Source organism: Anopheles marshallii, chromosome 2, assembly GCF_943734725.1.
Source record: "Anopheles marshallii chromosome 2, idAnoMarsDA_429_01, whole genome shotgun sequence".
Taxonomy (NCBI): Eukaryota; Metazoa; Arthropoda; class Insecta; order Diptera; family Culicidae; genus Anopheles; species Anopheles marshallii.
Genome location: NC_071326.1, coordinates 40,489,360 through 40,508,009, shown reverse-complemented (window position 1 = coordinate 40,508,009; position 18,650 = coordinate 40,489,360). Strand labels below are relative to the sequence as shown.

At 43.6% G+C, this 18,650-nt stretch overlaps 1 protein-coding gene across 1 annotated transcript in view; it reads left to right on the top strand.

The window, feature by feature from the left end:
• LOC128718876 (forkhead box protein O) overlaps window positions 1-17,750 on the top strand; it is a 48,338-nt gene extending 30,588 nt beyond the window's left edge. The window contains exons 3-9 of the mRNA XM_053812492.1: window positions 13,760-13,982; window positions 14,057-14,141; window positions 14,826-15,083; window positions 15,691-15,868; window positions 17,061-17,232; window positions 17,332-17,438; window positions 17,529-17,750. Coding sequence (XP_053668467.1) covers window positions 13,760-13,982; window positions 14,057-14,141; window positions 14,826-15,083; window positions 15,691-15,868; window positions 17,061-17,232; window positions 17,332-17,438; window positions 17,529-17,750 — 1,245 coding nt within the window. The remainder of the gene's footprint in view (window positions 1-13,759; window positions 13,983-14,056; window positions 14,142-14,825; window positions 15,084-15,690; window positions 15,869-17,060; window positions 17,233-17,331; window positions 17,439-17,528) is intronic.
• Window positions 17,751-18,650: the final 900 nt, after the last annotated feature.

The following is an 18,650-nucleotide window of genomic DNA, read 5'->3' as shown; positions in this document are numbered from 1 at the left end:
ATAAAAAATGTCTGAATGCTGCTGGTCCAAGGGGAACCGCACAGGGCTATATTGGTCAGCTGTAGAAAACTGTTACAGTTTATGTAATGTCTGTGATACTTTTGGCTGTGTTTTAGCAGGGATGTGGTTGATCTTTGCCATCGATCGATGGTGCATGGGCCATACTTACTCGTGCACCGTCATCAAACACTGTCCGGTACGTATGTCGAAACCATCAAATTCAGCACTGTCCACGGCCTTTTCCTCATTCCTTCTCATGTTTAAGCAGAGTGTAGAATAATTTTATACGGTCTATCGTTTGGATCAATGCGACTTATTGCCTCGGCACCGTAGTGGCGACCGTAAGTAAACTCGACTTTTGAACAACCATTAAAGTAAGAACCTGGTGGTGAAAAATATGTATCAAAAGCATACAAGAGGAAACATCTTACCACTCCAACAGTGCCACGACGCCCATCATCATCACGTCATCGGTCAGTCGAACGCAAGTGTCCGTCGGCTTGGTAACCGCATTTATAATAGGCTGCTGTTTTTTTTTAAGACGTAGCACAAGAGAAATTCACTTCCGGACGATCGATGCTGGAACAATGAAACAGGCAGGACAACTATGTGGGCATTTTTGCCGGTAGAATTAAGCTTGTTTCGAACTATAGAACCGTTAGTATAACATTCGTGGTTAAAAAACGCAACATATTCAATAGCCAGTTCTTAAAAAATTAAAATGTTGGTGTTCTGATCAGCAGTCGATTCGCATAGCTCATAATTGTCTTGTTGGGTTTTGGTGCCGTGACCAGGATAATGTCGCATGGAGAAGTTTACGATCAGGAATTAATTGATTGATGACCGGGATTCAACTCTAATGGTAATTTTCGTTTACAAATGTTATACCTCTTTGTTTCTAAGTCGGCAAATGTCAACATAAAGTGTGCTTTTTCTTTGTGCATGTTATTATGGTTTAAATTTGTTGGGTTTACCGCAAAAAAAACTGTTTTCATGTTATTTTATATGTTTCAAAGCGTGTATATTATATTCTCATATTAACTCATATTAACAAAAAAACAAGACTTTGGTGCCGTGACTAGGATATAAATATCACATTTTTCCTCGATATTTTATGCACTTTGTTAGGCATTTTTATCCAGTGTGCCATCATAATTAGAATTCATTTCATGCCAAAACCACGCATCGATCCCGAAATACCGCGTCATGTTAATGGGGAAGCATACATTTTTCCCTCGAAGTATCGATTTTATGCAAGTGATTATTCAAAATTTCATTCAAAAGAAATTTACTTTACAGGTTTAGCATAACAAAAAAAACTGAAATGTCATCACCAGCATTTCTGTACTGGGGCCTAGCGGTTGCGCTGTATTACTAAAAGGCGATTTTCACTCTCCGACAAAAAACCATACCTACTGATGCATATCACCAGAGAAATATGTCCTTTTCGTTCCCTGTGTTCCACTGAAGTGAATAATCTTCTTTTTTTATATAAAGAAATCTCAAGCTTAGCAAAGTGGTTGAAAAAATATTAAACCTTTTGCAACTACTTCCCACGCGTTTGTTGGTGGCTGCTGCGGTAGAACCAGCGCAGCCCTGTGGACGGTCTGTGGCGATCAAGATGATGATGATGATACGATTCGCGGAAAATTAATCATGCTTCCATAAACCGCAAAGTTATGGCGGGTTTTACGCCGCTATGCTTGGTATGTAACCGTCCGCTGACGGCTTGTCAGCGTTTGCCCTGATAACTTCATTACTGCACGGGGTCGCAACGGCACCGGGCCGCGACCATTCCCACTCTCTGCTCTTGCCGTTTCGATGACCTTCGTGGCCCCGCCAACCCGGTTGGTGCTGGTGTGGCCTTTGATCCGATTGTGTAAATCTCGCCAATCCGCTAAGTTGTGACAATTGTGTGGAGAGTTTTGCTGGAGAAGTGTTTATGGGTGTAATGAAGCACTCGCACCGAACAGCCCGGCACTGCTACCGCTGTCATCGCCGTTTGCCGTTTGATCTTGAATAAAAATGGGAATGATCCTTCGTAACGAATGGTGCCGGTTTCTAACGATTCTTTCACAAAAAGCAGGAATTATTTACGGGGCTCCGTTTCTTAGGAACCGAGAAATGGAAGAAAGAATGTAAAATCTCGACCACTGAGAATGCTGATAAGCTTTCCGGCAGAGTGGGTGGTGTAAAAAAATGGACTGTAAAACATTTCCCTCTTGCGCCGTGTGAATTCTTGGGGGAAGTCAACCCCTCCGAGAGAGAGTCCCAGCCAAAACTAGCAGAATGCAAACTTCTTGGCTTAATCGTTAAAAATCTCCACGACATTCTAAAGAAATTCCAAAGAAACAAAAAAAAACACACACACACAAAAGTCTTCGCGCTACAGTACAACACGTGGTTGTGGCGCGTGTGGAATGCCCGGAATGCGACAGCGTGTCGACAAACGCGTATCGAATTCAGTTTTCCTCCCGCCTTTGCACGAAATGCTATATGTTTCCACATGAAGGCGGAAGTCGTCCTGTGGTGCGGTCCTTTCCCGTCTATAGCTTTCCCACCCTCTTCCGGAGGGTTTGGTGTTGGTGTGTGCGTGTGGACAAAAAGGAACGCAACGGGGCACTGGCACTTGCGAATCATCAGCAGCAGTTTTGAATTTGCCAATATCCGTAGATTTTTTTTTATTTGGAAGGAAAGGAATTGGAACTCGCAGAGATAGCGAGCGGGTCTGTATGTCTCATTCCGATTCGCTCCACGGGAGTACCTTTCACTCGTAGGATTTTTTTGTTCACTCGAGTTCCGCCTCCGCGTTCTTTTCGTCCTGCCCAAAGGATGCTACTTTTTCCCTCCCCCTTCGCACATTTCCCCCATTAGGGGGAAACCCTAGCTGTGCCCACCCACCCAGGAGAGATTGAAGATTGGAGGCGCCACCTAGACGTTGAGTTTCAGATTAATGGATCATTTTTCTTCTCCACACTCCTGCCCCAAGAATTTTCCCACCCACCCTCGTCGGTCGTCACGATCCGGTGCCTGTGGGGAGCATTCTTTCTACTTTTTATTCCTGTTACATTTTTTTTCTTGCGTCGTGTGTGCGAGTGTGGCGCACGGGTGTGGAACATCGAACTTTTTCGCCTTCGATCAACTACTGGGTTTAGCGCACCGTTTGAAACTATGTGTCTACCTCCTTCCCTTTATTCTGCAACGCAGGGCCGGGAGGTAGAGGCAGAGGGAATCTAAAGATTTTCACCAACCGCCGCACAATCTCACCCGGGCGCGGGTTGATATACGTGAGAAAGTGTCCCTTTTTTGCGGTTCTCCGTTGCGTCAGGGCCGGCTTCCGGTTTTGCTTGAGCGGCTAAAAGAAAGACCAAGGAGCGATCGAGGGAAGAACAAAAAAATCTGCAAGAATAAAAAGATGAAACGAGCTGTGGAGGGATTGTGCAGGCGGAAGGGGAGGACACACCGGCACTGGCTGGTTGCCGCTGGCGTCAGCATCATTCCTACCTCTAAATGGGAACCTTCGTCGCCTGTCGCCCGTATCTGCTCTGGTTGAATTAACTTCTTTTCCTGCGACAGGGAAAGTTTTCGATAGTGGCAATTCAATCTCTCGTTTTGCCCATGGCCATTTCCACAATTCCATGCGGTTGGTTTTGTTTTCCCTGCTTATTTCTTCCCCCTTCAGGCTCGGTTCGGGTTCCATGTTCCGATGCGTATGGCACTTGGAAGCGGTGGGGAATAAATTTATAGATATATCGATAAATTGTTCCGTTTTTGCTTACCGCTACCGAAGCGCGTTTGGGTTTTTTTTTTCTCGAACAAGGTGGAACATTGCAATGGGGCCGGACCATTGTGTTTAGTGAGTGGTCTTAGCTCACTGTTTAAGTGGCTGATTTAATGAAATGTTTTATTTAAAAAAGGGAGCAAAGTAAGTGAAACTAGAAAAAAAGTTAGATTTATATGGCATTGTGCTGTATTAGTAAAAATATTTTGTTTTTTAATATTCTTTGAACAATTGTGTGATCAAAAATTTTACCACATAATAATTATTGTTACGTCTTAGGCTCAATCATCAATCAATTGTCAGCTAGCCGAATAACTGATTTTTAATCATATAAGTTACCGTAGAAAAATCAATTTTTTATACGCAGGGAATAGAGATCCAGATGAGATTTGATCCACAATCCTTGGAGTTATGGAACAAACATCGAGGCACGATGCTATGCGTTGACTCCATGGAGAAAGCTTTTATAATCTAATTAAAATCAAACACAATTTACCCTTTTGTGGCCACCCATTGACAATTTTTTGCAGGTTGTCATCACCTATTGGCCGTTATTGTCAAGAGTCAAACATCTAAATACATGTAGAATATGTGAAATTATTTCGTCGTAGTTGTATCACTGCTTAAAACCCACAGTAAAAGTGATAATAAAGAGAATAGAATAGGTAAACAAGAAGGTTTGCAGGATGTTTGACTGTGGGACAATCTAACAAATGTAGCTGCAATGTTTGAAACCCTTTTTTTGTTTTGGTTCAAGTCAAAATTTTTTTGGATATAATCAATTGCCTCATAATCGTACTTCATATTTTATCAAATGTAGAACGCAAACTTACTGTTGAAATGTTTTAAATGCCTCTATTTGCCATTTTTGAGTGAAGCAATTTAATTTTGTAATAATCTGGAATAATAATAGTTCCATAAAATTAGGCTTACTACTCTACGCGTACGGCGTACTCTATACGGAGTACAGTTTCATAAACTTCTTTAACAACCTATTTCCATGCGCCTTCGTTTTTGCAGTAAAAGCTATTTGGCATAACCACGCAGTTCATCCTTCCAACGACCAGGCAACGCATTGAACTGTCGAGCCTCTCGCTTTCGCTTGCCATTGTCAGAAGAGATTTTGTTCCACCCACTGTCACACTCGTTATCCTTTGGGAATACTTTCCCATCGGGTCGGAACACATACATCCTTTGTAATGGTGCGGCTGAAAGTACGTTGTCGCGTAGGTGTCGCCAGTATGTCATTCCGATGTCTGTTCATGCCTAACGATTTGCTCCGGAAAGCGAGCACGAATGTTGCGACTCCGAGTGGCTCAACAAACAAAAACGTACCAAAAACGTGGCCCGCTTTTTTCGTGACTGGCGGCAAAAAGATACTGACACAACTGATGTTGTCTCTCAACTTTTTGTCCCATTTTTAAGTGTAGCAAAGTTGAAGGGCGTCACCTGTTAGATGGACGGGTCGGAAAAATCGAAACGAACAATTTAAACGATGAAGGTGACCTTTTTTTTCTCTATCTCTCCCTCCCGGAAATGTATGTCCCTTACTCAAGGACAACACACCCCGCCGTATTCGTAACTGGGCAGCTTTTTTTTTGTAGGTTGGGTCGGTTAGAATAATCAAAGGATTTGCTAGTGATTTCTATCATTTCCACCACCCCAAGGCCGCTACATGTTGCTGGGAAATGGAAAGGAAAATGTGTAACCCACCATCTTTCATCCGGACGGCAACCCGATAACCACTCCCCTCCCCCCCGCCAGGTCCTCATTAATGCGTATCTCTAGTTTGTCATCGGCCGACCGTACTCCACGCTCGGCCCTTCGGCTGCCTTGTGCCCTGGAACGGTGGCGGCGCCTCGCGCGATGGGAATTTCAACAGCTGCCATCTCCTGGCGTATATTCATAAATAAAAATCGCGATCGCTCGCGATATGAGGCGCCCACTGCGCACGGAATGACACAAATTATAAGTTCCTCAGACCATCGACTATCCCAAGGCAAAACAAGGCTAAGGCACTGCTAAGGGTTGCGATAGCGAAGCAAATTTATAAGGCTGTCCTCCCCGCGCGTAGTTCGATCGCAGATAGTTTTATAACTCTCCATACTGTTGCTTTTCCATTTCATTTGCCCATTACATTCGCGCTCGTTCGGCGCGCGAAGGAAACGTGAAGTTTTGATGCCAGATAAAAATGTTATGTAATTTGAAGCATTCGCATTCCTGCCACCGTGCGGAAGGTGGCACAAAGAAACCGCTGGGAAATGTTCTTGCTCCCGCCGGGTTTGGTGCAGCCCAGTTGCCAGGCAGCGTACTGTGTCGGCCATGAATGGACAGGGATATAAACGTAAATTGGATAAATGAAGCATCTCTTGTCAACTTATTCCCACTCCTTCGGCAGAAACCGCCTCGAACACTCGCTCATTTCGCGCGAAACTAGTTAGGCGAAGTGGAATAAAATCTAGCGACCCCCGATCGATCTGGGTCGGTCCATCGCTTTTGGTTGGTTGTGTAGTGTAGGAGTGGGGTATAAGTAGATGTACTACTCATAATTCCTTTTCGTGGCCCAAAGTTTCATCCGGAATGTCCGTTTGCAGAGAGGTGATCTAACTTTGCTCCACTTGGAGCCCAAATTCCTATCGGCTTATTTAATCTATATTTACGTGCGTACAAGCGTGCGTAGTATATCAGTGCAGTATGGGCGCCTCCTCGGGTGCCCGGTTCACCCGACTCGAGCAAACGATTATTGGCAAAAGTTCCCAAATATTACATCTACGGCATATTTCTTCTTCGGGCCGCTAGTTCGTCCTGCTTGCTAATTCACTTGCCGAGTTTCGGTGCATAAAGCATTCGTTAGTAGGTCCAATCATTTTTCAGACCAGGAAGCGGAACCAAAGGAAGGATGAGGAAGCGAAAAAAAAATCACACTCACACACACAAAATAATAATAATAATAAAGAGCACACGAGCCATGAAAAAAGCGCTTACGATGACAGTACGTTATCGGAAAGAGATTGACTTTCTTTATGGATGGCCACGGTGCCCTCGGTGTCCCTCAACCACCGAAGGGCAATGAACGGGTGGAAGACAAACTTTTTTGCCCTATTCCCGGTGCGGATACGTTCGATACGTATGTATCAAGCCGCATCCACATTCCACACAGTCATAAAACCTAATCAGTGTCACTAAAAAAGTTGACACGAATGTTAAACTTCTTCTAAGCGTTTTTTTGCGCTATCGCTTGGAACTTCTTTTTATCCTTTTTTGTTCGGAACGTTTGGTTTGTCTGACTTGATGGAGCCTGCTGTTGTTGGATTTTTTTTTTTCATTTACATTGATTTTTTCCCCACACACACAAAAACGATCGCATCCGAGATCTGTATACCATTCTTCGGTGCTACCTCAGCAAGGATAATTGAGCATCAGCTTATCGGAAGCAGGAATTGGACACTTAACGTTGGGCTGTCTCTAATGTTCCGATTTGATTAATGCTCGTGTGTGCGCACGAGTTGCGTGAAGATGGAAAGAAAAGGGGCGGGCGTTGGCGGTGGATGAACCATTTATGCTACCACCATTACCACGCTCCAATTGAAGTGAGCAGACATAAAAGCGGATATTTAATGTAACGTGTTTAGTTTTCCATTGCTATTTTTGCCAGCGCTATCGGGGTGGGATAGCCTTTTACGATACGCGATAAAACGTTATCTTGATGTTTAGTAGAGATATTTTGCATCGAATGATGTAAATCGTAAATGCATGCGGACGAAGATATAAATAAATTTATCCTCGCCAAAAAAAAGCAAATGAGATGTTTTTTTATACGCTGTTAAGGATTATCTACCAATCTTGATAACACTTTGTTATGAATCTTTATTAATTGTACTGCAAATGTAAGCATGAATATTACGGCCATGATTGGATGTTTTTGTAGGAGTTTTGAAAAGAAAATAGTTATAGATAGGTAGGTAGTTTTCGACATTAGTGGACATACGAAACAAGAACACTTACTTACTAGTTACTTATCAGTCGCTACAACCGCTTCGCGATCTTGACCTACTGCAGGAATTCTCTCAACCGCTCACGATCTAGCGCCTTCGCCTGGCAATCCATAATCCTGGCCTTTCTAGTGGGCGCCTACACGCCTTTACTGCACCTCAATTTGAGCCTCCTCTCTGTCCTGGGTATGATGGTGTATTGGTAGCGGCACCGGTCGACACACCACAAGACCGCTCCAAAATCCAATCCGAACTAATTCCTCGTTGCAAGGAGTGACTATACGGCTACGAGGTAAAATAAAGTCTAGTAAGCCAGAAATGGTAGGCATGAAGAACACGCCTCCTCTGTCCAAGTGGACGACCCAAAAGTACTTTACGGGCTGGGTAGTCCGGTGTCATTCTCATGACGAGACTAGCCAACCAGAGCCTGGCGAGTGTAGTGGCGAGTGTTGTAGAACTCGTCATTATAGCAGCTCCTCTATAATCTTTCCGCACATACGGGGCCAAAAATCCTTCTGAGCATCTTCCTCTCGAGGGTTCTCTAGGTTCCTAAAAGGGTTTCGTCAGTTTTGGACAAAGGCCATGCCTCAGAGGCGAATGCGAGTACTGGAACTGTGTAATTTGTATTTGTAGTCTCAGCTTCGTTGCTCGCGACAAGTGTTTTGAGTGGAGATATTTCCTAAGATTGTAGAAAGACCGAATGGCAGCCAGCACTCTAGCACGTATCGCAGCATCAATGTTGTTGTCAGTGTTGACTTTTGATCCAAGATAGGTGAAGTTTCGGACGAAAGTGCGCCTACCTATTTGCACGTCGTCACAGCTTCGTAAGTTAGAATAAGGACTAGGAAACAAGAATACAGAATCATAATCAAACGATACGGTGCTACCAAGGTTTTGTGCTTTGGCAATCGTTCTTATAAATCGCAGGTTTTGGTTCAAATTTAATCTAAAGCATGTTTGGCTGCTTTTTCGGCTTGTTCTCGGCTGGTACTACGTACTCATTGTTGTTTTCTATCGTTAAGGAATATTTTGGCACAACGTTTCCAACGGCTGCATTTTTATATTATTAAATGGTTTGAAACAATTTCACCCTACATTTTGGTGGCAATAACAGCAACTGAGCAGCTTAACTGTGACATTTTAATGATGTTTCAATACGCGCACATCATACACAGTGGTCGTGTCATAAGTTTAATTATTTTCCATTCCAAAATGTTGCCTTCTAATTTCAGCCAATTGAAATCTCTTTGTCGGTTCGGACATGAGCCAGCTGCCCGTTTTTTCACCTCTCATCTCGTTACACCCATATTATCCGAGTCATTAAATGCGTATCAACCTCAAATGTTCGGGATTTCCCCTCTGCAGGAGTGACTAGCCGGTAGCAAGGATGATAAGGGGAGCAGACGCGGTACCACATTATGCTCATTAGTTGTGCTCAATTGCACCAAGGGATGGCAAACGAGCAAAAAATAAAATTGAGGCACATTCGAAAGAGCAAACCATCGAGCGCAAATGATAAATAGAACTTCCCTTGCGAAAAGGCAACCACACGGTAGCCGCGTACACTATCCCCAAGAGAAGTCTCTGTGTGGCCATGGTTTGTTACGAGCTGGCGAGCTTGCTTGTCATGCTGAGATTCCGAACTTCATGCAGAGAACTGCTGCAAAGAAGGTTTTGCCCGATGCCAATTGCGGCTGTACTTTATATTCATTAGAGCCATTCGAAGAAAGGAAGGTTGGAGAAGATGTGATTTGTGACGCTCCGGCCAATGGCCGGCTTTTTCTGGAGTGAGTTTAAAAATGGAAAGCGCAAAAATCCTTGTTAATGAAACAATTATTGCTGCTTCTTACACAAGAGTCCACGATACGGGACGCCCGTGGCCCGGTGGGTGTGGGTGGGGAAGGGTGTAAGATTGGCATCGAGACTAATGGAATTAATTCCTGCGGACCGACAGAAGGCTTGCATTGTAATAAAGTTGCGTTACGTCAAGTCACACAAACCGGTGCCTGTGCATCGATCTTCGCAAAGTTGTGGCGAAAAAGGGTTTCCGTTTCGCGGATTCATCCCCACTGTCCTATGTTCTTCCTTTCACTCCACTTCGCTTACTCACTCCACTACGAAGTAGTCGACGGCGACAACATACTTTCTCTCTGGCGTACCCCTCACGCAGCCCGCGCATATCCTTACACCGCTCGTGTTCGATTAAAAAGTTTTATGCAGAATGCGATATTGGCCAGAGCGGGGTTCGTGGTGGTGCGACATCGCAAAGGGGGAGTGCTGACTTCTTTTAAATCAGAGACGGTGCGCCAAAAAGGCGCCATCACTAACCCGTTCCCTGGCGGAAGTGGATCGGTTAGGATAGCGGTGTAAGGTGTACTAGTCGCGAGATTCTTTGCCGTACACCGTACGGGGTCGGACAGCCCCGGAGAGATGTGACCGGGAGGTGTGGGATGGAAAAAAAATCGCCGATATGCTGCGATAGTGGTTCGAGCATATACCGTGTAGTGCGCCAATCTTTTGCTCAACTTTTCGGATCACTTTTACCGAGCGCCGATGGGTTAGCGAAACCGGGGGGAAAATGGAAATTGAGATTTGAAGTTCCTGGGAAGAATCTTGGGCAAGGGGATGTGAACAATGGGAAAGGAAGGTGGACATAAAAGCAGGAATTCGTCACGGAAACTAATTAGCAAGTTAGGAAAAATATTTTCTACATTCTTATAGCTAATTATGCTTGGTTCATTAATTTAAAGATTTAATAAATAAATAATAATAGTTAATAAAAAAAACCCACAAAAATTGCTCCTGCTTAATTCATAATTTGAAAAGTGTTTAACCAAAGGTTGTCAATGTTTTCAATATGAAGAACACAAATTGGTTGTGAATAAATGATTGAAAAAAACAAGTTACTATTTCCTTGCATGATTCGGATATTATTTATATAGTTTTATTAGTTTTTTATTAGCTTTTTTTATAAAGATATTTTTCTTTGGCTTTACCTACCGTATTATCGCGTGTATAGTACTTCCCTTGTATAACACCACTTCGAAATTTTTGACACAAAGCTATTGACTATTTTTGTTGCCGTTTTTATTAGTTCATTGATAATTAACTTTGTGATTTGTTACGTATAGTTGTTACATACGAGTGCAGGGTTACATACGAATATTTGACACTGGTATTTATCATGCTTTGAAAAAATACTTTAGCCCTGTTTTATTATTGTTTTTTTCAAATGTGCAAAATATAAACGGAATTCTAGACACTATGATTTCTTTCTGCAACTTAATTTTTATTTGGATTTATTAACTTGTTTCGTTTTTACTTTAACGAGTAATGAGTGATACTAACTTTCATTGGTTGTATTTGAAGGTCTAAAGTCATGCTAACCGATACTTTATACAGGAGAACAGTGTGGATGAGCTTAGGGACGTGTCGTTTCTATAGTCCCGAACCTAGTGTAAACCAATCAAGATATACACAATAATTATATAATTTTTTTCTATAAAAATAAACAGGCATCATAATAAAATGGTGATCTTTTGGAATATTGGAAAATGTTAAGACCATGTTAAGTCCATTACCGCAGCGTTTACCCACTGTGCGACGCATCTTTCGATTAGAAATCTTTTTCCTTTTCGTGTATGTTTGTGTGTGTGTGTGTGTGTGTGTGTTTTTTTTTGCTATTCCAAATTGTGTTACAATACTTCTTAACGCTTTCTGCTAAACTGCATCGTCGTATCGGTCACACGGGGAACCGTCAGAGCACTTTAGCAAAACCCTTTCCAGGGCCGATCCCCAGAAGAAGATTGCGGGGAAATAATGTCTGTTTTCAAATAACCCCCGTTTTTTTTTTTCGGGAAACCATCCTATGGCCGTCACCACCGCAACGATGAAAGGATATATCACAGAGAAACTCACATTTGCGCGAACGCTTTTCCTTCTGTTCCCATTTTCGATCCGGTTGCTTAACGGCTTACATAATCCCAGCGCTCCGCAGAGCGCTGCTTTTGGGGCCGGAGCGATAGAGACAGCATTAAAGCGCGATTTAATGAAGTTATATCCTTTTAATATAGTCTGATTAATGCCCTTGGCTGATAATTGAAAAGAATTGTTCTGAAAGCTTTTGCCACGCTGCAAGCTCTCAGCGGTCTGTTTTCCCCGGTGCTGCGACAGGATCGCTTTTGCTATTGGGATCTTTACAAGTTTTCCAATTTTTCCACTTTTCATTTTGTTCTTATCTTGAAATGAGACGAGGTTGTTTTTTTTGTGTTTGCTGTTGTTGCTCATCCTCAACTCACTTACGGAATGTGGTGGTCATCGTCGTTGAGTTGGGCAGACGGATAGAGTGCTGCATGGTGATGACTTTTTTTCCGCATCTTGCTTTCACTAGTGTTTGCTGCTTGTTTTAGCGTTGCCTTTCCATTTGGCTAGAAAATTACAGCGTTCTGTTAAATATGTTTCTGCACTTCCATGGCAACGAGGATTCCGCTTCGATTGTACAACATTTCTATTAGCCGGAACATTACTCCTCTCTCAAACCCATCGTCTTAACTTTTATCCTTTCATCAGCATGTCTGTTTTATGAAAGGTACGAGCAAAAAAAAAACTTTCTTAGTTGTATACTTCTTTGATTTTTTTTCTCATTTCCAACAAAAATGTAAGTTTTCTTGCACGCGCGGAAAACCAACCCGTACCGGCCGGACAGCCGATAAGGCAGCAAACTTTTCATCGACGTTTCAAAATTAATAACGCTCAAACGGACAACGATTGATACAAAACAAGATAAAACGTTCGTGTTGGTGGCCGATATGAGGGAATTGATTTGGTTGGCTTTCAGCGTAAAAGTTGATCGGTGTTATTTATTGCTTTTATGTTTTACGATCCACGGCGGAAATTTATTATTAATTTTTAAACCAGTGTTCATTGTACGCACACTGTTCACACTGACACTTTACATTAAATAGGATGATCGTTGGAAAAGAATATTATAAAACATAGACATAACATTCAGCTGCAGGGCTTTCCATTTCGTTTGGAAAAGTGTTCAAGGCAAAGAATTGAAAATGCTTTATTTAATGTTCAAGTTACAAGTGTTGAAGATTTAACGAAGATCAGTTACATCCAAATTCTTATAGAATTAAAGCGAAAACTGAACTTAATTTAAAAAGTGAAATGTGAAAAAAACTTCAAACATATTAAAAGTAGAACTTTTCTAAAATTTCAGAACTTTTTTCTAAAAAAATGGAGATGAAATCAACGTCCGATTAAATTTAATTCGTTTTAGCTTTTAGCAAAGAATTTAATTTGCTTGCTTTCTCGTGCACGTACCCACACCAAGACCTTCAGCATGGTCTCATCCGTTCGGGGAAAAATCCTGTATCCCCGATCCGTACGATTTATGTTGCCAATGGGTTGAGTTATGCTGCCGTACAATTCACATTGGCAGTCGAATTTAGCGCCCAATTTCTTCCACTGTTTCTAACGCTTTGATGCCGGCAGCGATGGAAGTGGAAAGATGGCGACGGACCCTTGCGGCGCGTGTTCGGAGATAACTGCCGAAGGAACCCGTCACCTTTCGAGGACCTCAAACGACGGGGTGCAAATTTGAACTCTCCCCACCCTGGTGGTTCCGGTGTCTCCGGGTAATTGGGAGCGGCTCGAAGTCGATGCTTCCGGGCATTTCGCCATCGGGCGACCGAAGGCGCGCCAGTTGACCATCAATTATTTGACTAAAATTTATTTCCTTCCACGGGTGCAATAAATTTTCGTTCGTTGCTGCTTTTTTCACATTTCGATTTCATCCGGTTCCTGCTGTGTGCTTTCCCAGAGCATCTACTACCGACACGTTCGGCAAACGGTGTGCGGCAGACCGCTTTTTGGGGCGCTGTCTTTGTGCGTTCCACTTTCTTTTGGGCAGTCGTTCCCGGTTGCTGTGTGTGATTCTTTTGCGTCTAATTTCTCGCTGCTTCCTGCTTACCATCCGCAGAACTCGATCCGGCACAATTTATCGCTGCACAATCGCTTCATGCGAGTGCAGAACGAGGGTACGGGCAAATCGTCCTGGTGGATGCTGAACCCGGACGCAAAGCCGGGCAAATCGGTGCGCCGGCGGGCCGCCTCGATGGAAACGTCCAAGTACGAGAAGCGCCGGGGCCGGGCGAAAAAGCGCGTCGAAGCGATACGGCAGCAGGCTGCCCTTGGTCTGGCCAGTAAGTATTATGCGTAAGGCGTTGCGATTGTTGTCCAGTTTTTAAAACATCCTGTTTCTTCTCTCTTCCAACAGCCAACCCTCTCAACGATGCCACCCCGTCACCGAGCAGTAGTGTTAGTGAAGGATTAGATCTGTTTCCAGAGAGTCCACTGCATAGGTATGGCCCTAAGCTGATATGCATACCCCGGGTTTTTTTTTGGGATAAGGGAGTAGCCGATTTGGATGTTGTAATGTTTCTTTTTCTTAGAACAACTCTTTTGCTACTGTTTTGATTCTCTAGTTTTACTATTTTAAACACAACAGTTTTATCAACGGTAGTAGTATCGAATTTGTGTAGAATGTTGGTTTTTCTTATTACACAGTTTAGCAATTTATGCCTCGTTCTATGCTATATATAGTGACTATGTTACAACTTTTGCTTTTAATGTCTAAAGTATACGTAGTTGCTCACTTAGTAGCGCGTTTTTTATCAATTTTAGTAGTAATTCTAGATTACTTTTGAACTTGTTTCATGTTCATGTAATACCAAACAATCCACAATTTTTATTTGTCTAGTCAACTCTTTTTGTACAACATCAAGAACAATGCTCTTGTTTTACGTCTTGCTGATACGTTACTTAACATTTATACTAAGATTTATATTTGTCCTCGTTTACATTCTTATTTTATGTTTTGTTTCGTTTTCTTTCTTGTTCTTGGTTTTCGTTTCTTTAACAATTTTATGAAAAATTTTTACATTCAAAACACCACATAAACACCTCGCTCTCCGCGCCACGTTAATGACGTGAAATGATGACCGGAAACGGAACAATAATGCGCACCGTCGTCGTCCCCACCCCAGCGGTAACTTCCAGCTGTCGCCCGACTTCCGCCAGCGTGCCTCCTCAAATGCGAGCTCGTGCGGTAGGTTGAGCCCGATCCAGTCGATCGTGGGTGTTGATAATGTGTGGAACTACACGCCGGTGGATGTGGCCGACCTGGCCGATAACGCTGACCAGGCACAGGGTGACGAGCTGGAGATAGATATCGGTGCGCTCGATCAGCTGGCCGGTTCGTTGGCCGATGATCTGACGCTGCACCAGAACGATTTCTTCAACGGGTCAGTATGGTTTCATCATCCACATCGCCGAACCGACGGCGCAAACATCTTCCTTTTGTTGCTCTCATGTCACACGTCACCACTCATTGCATCACATTCATGCTGCCACACTCACCCCATGCTTCATCGTCCACTGTAATAATGCGAGCAGGCGAAAATAGTCCGACGAAAACTCGTTCTTCCAACGCAACGGCCTAGCGGCTATCCGCTTCGACTATAGTTCGATATGACACATTGATACACAGGTCGTCCCGTTATGTGCATGCTTCTCTTCTTTATGCTAGTGAATGTTGTTTAGTCGCACCACCAAACCGCCAGTTTTCTCTTTATTTGTGTTGCGATCTCGTTGCAACGCGTTGTAAAGCGTGCTAGCATTTTGTCCGTCTTATCGCCTATTATTACCACCAATCTTTCTCTCCATCACTCCTGCACCCGGCACCTAATCCGGTCCTACCCCGGAAGTGAAGCCCGCTCAGGGACTCAATGCTTCATCCCATCGCCCAAACACCTTCCCTCAATCCTACCACCACCCGCCGGAAATCACTATTATCAATGGGTATTTCTTTGCTTTCCTTCTTCCAACCAATGGGCCGCACTACTGGAGCAGGTTCACCCAGTCGACGGCGATGCACAATCAGCCGCCACCACCACCGTATCAACCGCCCGCACCCTACACACTGATGGCCTCGGTCGCCCCATCGTACGGTCTCCCGCAGCAACAGAATCAGTGTCCGATTCATCGCATACAACATTGTACCTGCATGTTACAGAATAATGCCCGTGAGGTAAGTCGGAAATCGGCACGGCATGAAACGATCCTGTCCAGTTCCTCAAAGTGTGTCCTATTGTGTTGAAAATTGCTGCACGATACAATTCGTATCTGTGGCAAATCATCCGACAAACAAGCTTAATCCTTTCCCGTTTTACTTGTGGCAGTTGAGGGTCTAAGTCTTCCCAGCTTGGCACCTCGATTCGCAAGACGCACTAATGGATTTGAGTGGATGTGTATTTGTTGCTATAGGTAACACTTTTCTTCAGGAGTTATGCATGTTTCTTCCTGATGTTTTTAAACTTCCGGAGCACTTGTTCTCTCTTAAGAAGCGAACCAAGTGACGGATTATCTGTAGTTGAAACAATTTAGGGCCAAAACAAACTGCAACGAATGGAAGGAACAATATAACGTACTATTTATTTACTATTTGTCGTCAGGGACATTCCCAGAGATATCCTTGCCCGGGGTTTCCATTTTTACAAAATATATTGAACATTAAATATGAAAGATTTTTACAATTCTCTAATTTTCATATGGTGTGATGTCGTTCGCGGTCGTGCTCACCTATATTAGGTTGCTAATTCTGGTGACTATTCGGTACTGGTATAATGTGACAACACAACACATTATAAACAGGAAAAGCTGTTTTTACGGAACATTCTAGTGTTCTAGAACATTACTTAAACTGGATTTTCCAGTACAGCAGCATGAAACTTGAACAAACAAATTACATCTTTTCGCTTTTGTAGCTACAGAACCTGCTGTTGCTGAAGGTGTGTAAACAATTTATCGACCGTTCAGAATAACACAATACAAATAACATTTTTGGCTTCGAAATCTGTTTCTCCACAACAACAGAAATTATGTATTTTGGCATGTACACGTTTTCGAGAAGGGGTTGTGACGAATGTCGAAAGAGAAGCCAATTGCCACTTTATCACCTTGAAAAAAAAAAGGTTTGTACAGATGGCAGACACTTCCTCGTTTACATGGGGGCAGAATGTTTATTCAACTGGTCATCCGATGGCAAAAATGACGAACATCATGTGCTTAAAATGCGCCTATCAATTGCTGTAACTAGCGTCCACACTAAGTGGTCTGTTCGTTTTTGATCGATTCATCTCACCAACGCTAATAACACCATCGTCTAATCACACTTGCTTCTTTTCTTTCTCTCGGTACCCTTCTCTTCCCTTTTTCCGTAGAGCATCTCACCGGCGTCCGGAACTGGCATGTCGCCCTCATATCCGCACAGCGAACCGTCACCTGACTACGCCATGCTAATTGGATCTCGCGTAATACAAAGAACGCCCTCGTCTAGTCCTCCGCTAACGCCAAATACGATCTGCGGATTGATAGCGCCACCGCCGCAGCAAGGTCAGTGGTATGGGATGGGTGATGATTCCCGTACAAACCCCTTTTAGCTAATCGGTAACGTCTTTCCCCCGTTTCGCTCGAATCCTCGAAACATTACAGATCCAACACCGCAGACGCTAATGGGTCAAGTGATGGAAGCTTTAAACAGCCAAACAAACATCGACGACATCAACATCAACGTAGAGTCGTTTCCCTGCGTGGATGAGGTAAGTTGAAATCTACTCGCAATCCCATTTTCGCAATGCCGGATTCGTTATGCCTATCTTCGCTAACCTTTCCCTGTGTGTGTTTTGTAGGTGCTAAAGCACGAGCTCAGCTTGGAGGGATCGCTCGATTTCTCGAACCTGCCGCTCCCGATCCACAACAGCTACGCGGCACCAAACAATTCCAACTCGTCCGACTCGTCGTCCGGGATCAGTGCGATGACCGCACCGACAACGAACCAGCAGGCAGCCGCACACAACCACGGACAGTACGCGGCCCGGACAAGCGTAACGTCACCGTCCTGGGTGCACTAAGGACGTACCGGGTGTGTCGAGTGCGTGTGTGTATGAGGTTACAGTGATACGTGATCGCTTTTCCCTCAAACGACCAGTGCCCAGTGCTGTGAGGTGAGCAAACGCCTTTGCTTACTTAATTAAGTTCAATGTTTTATAGTAGTAATATTTAAAAATCGTATTTTTTGTTGTTGTTCCATCCAACGATTCTTTGTAAAAGTAATACAGCACCTTAAAGCGCTCATTTTACGATGGGGAAAATATTACACATGGTTCTGATTAGTCTCGAAACGAAAAACTATCACCATCCTAACCGCAAGATGTAAAAATGTCTCGTGACATAAAAGTAGTCACACTGTGATTTATCACTTTTTCTCATATACGGGAGCGTTTCTTTGCACCCTAAAAACCTTCCGTTCGTTAAATCCATGGTAGAAATTGGGCAACAAGAGTCAGCAAAGGTCAGAACGTACGAGCGACCGCACCAAAAAAAAGTTACTCTTGTAAAACTAAAGCTAGTGCCCCTGTACACAGGCAAAACCCCCGGATAACGTATACATTGCTACCATCCACTTGCCCTGCGGGACACTAAAACTGTCAGAAAGAAGTTGCGAACAAGTTTGCTGCTATGAGTTGTTGCGAGGATTCGTTTTTTTTTTTGTTCGCCCCTTGAACACAGAGAACAAGAAGCGAATCATAACCTCTCAACTGGTGGTGGAAGGTAAAAGTTAAGGCATAATTTGCTGATTGACTTTCTGGCGTCAGGAGTGTAGTTTGTCCCATCTAGTGCGCCCTGTGTTCTCCATGCGTGTGCTCCCAGTGGCAAAAGGGGTGCTACGCTGGGTGAAGATTTCGTGGCCGAGATTTGGTGGTGTTACCGCGCCATGCATCGTTTGCCGAGACGTTTTGGAAGCAAGTCCA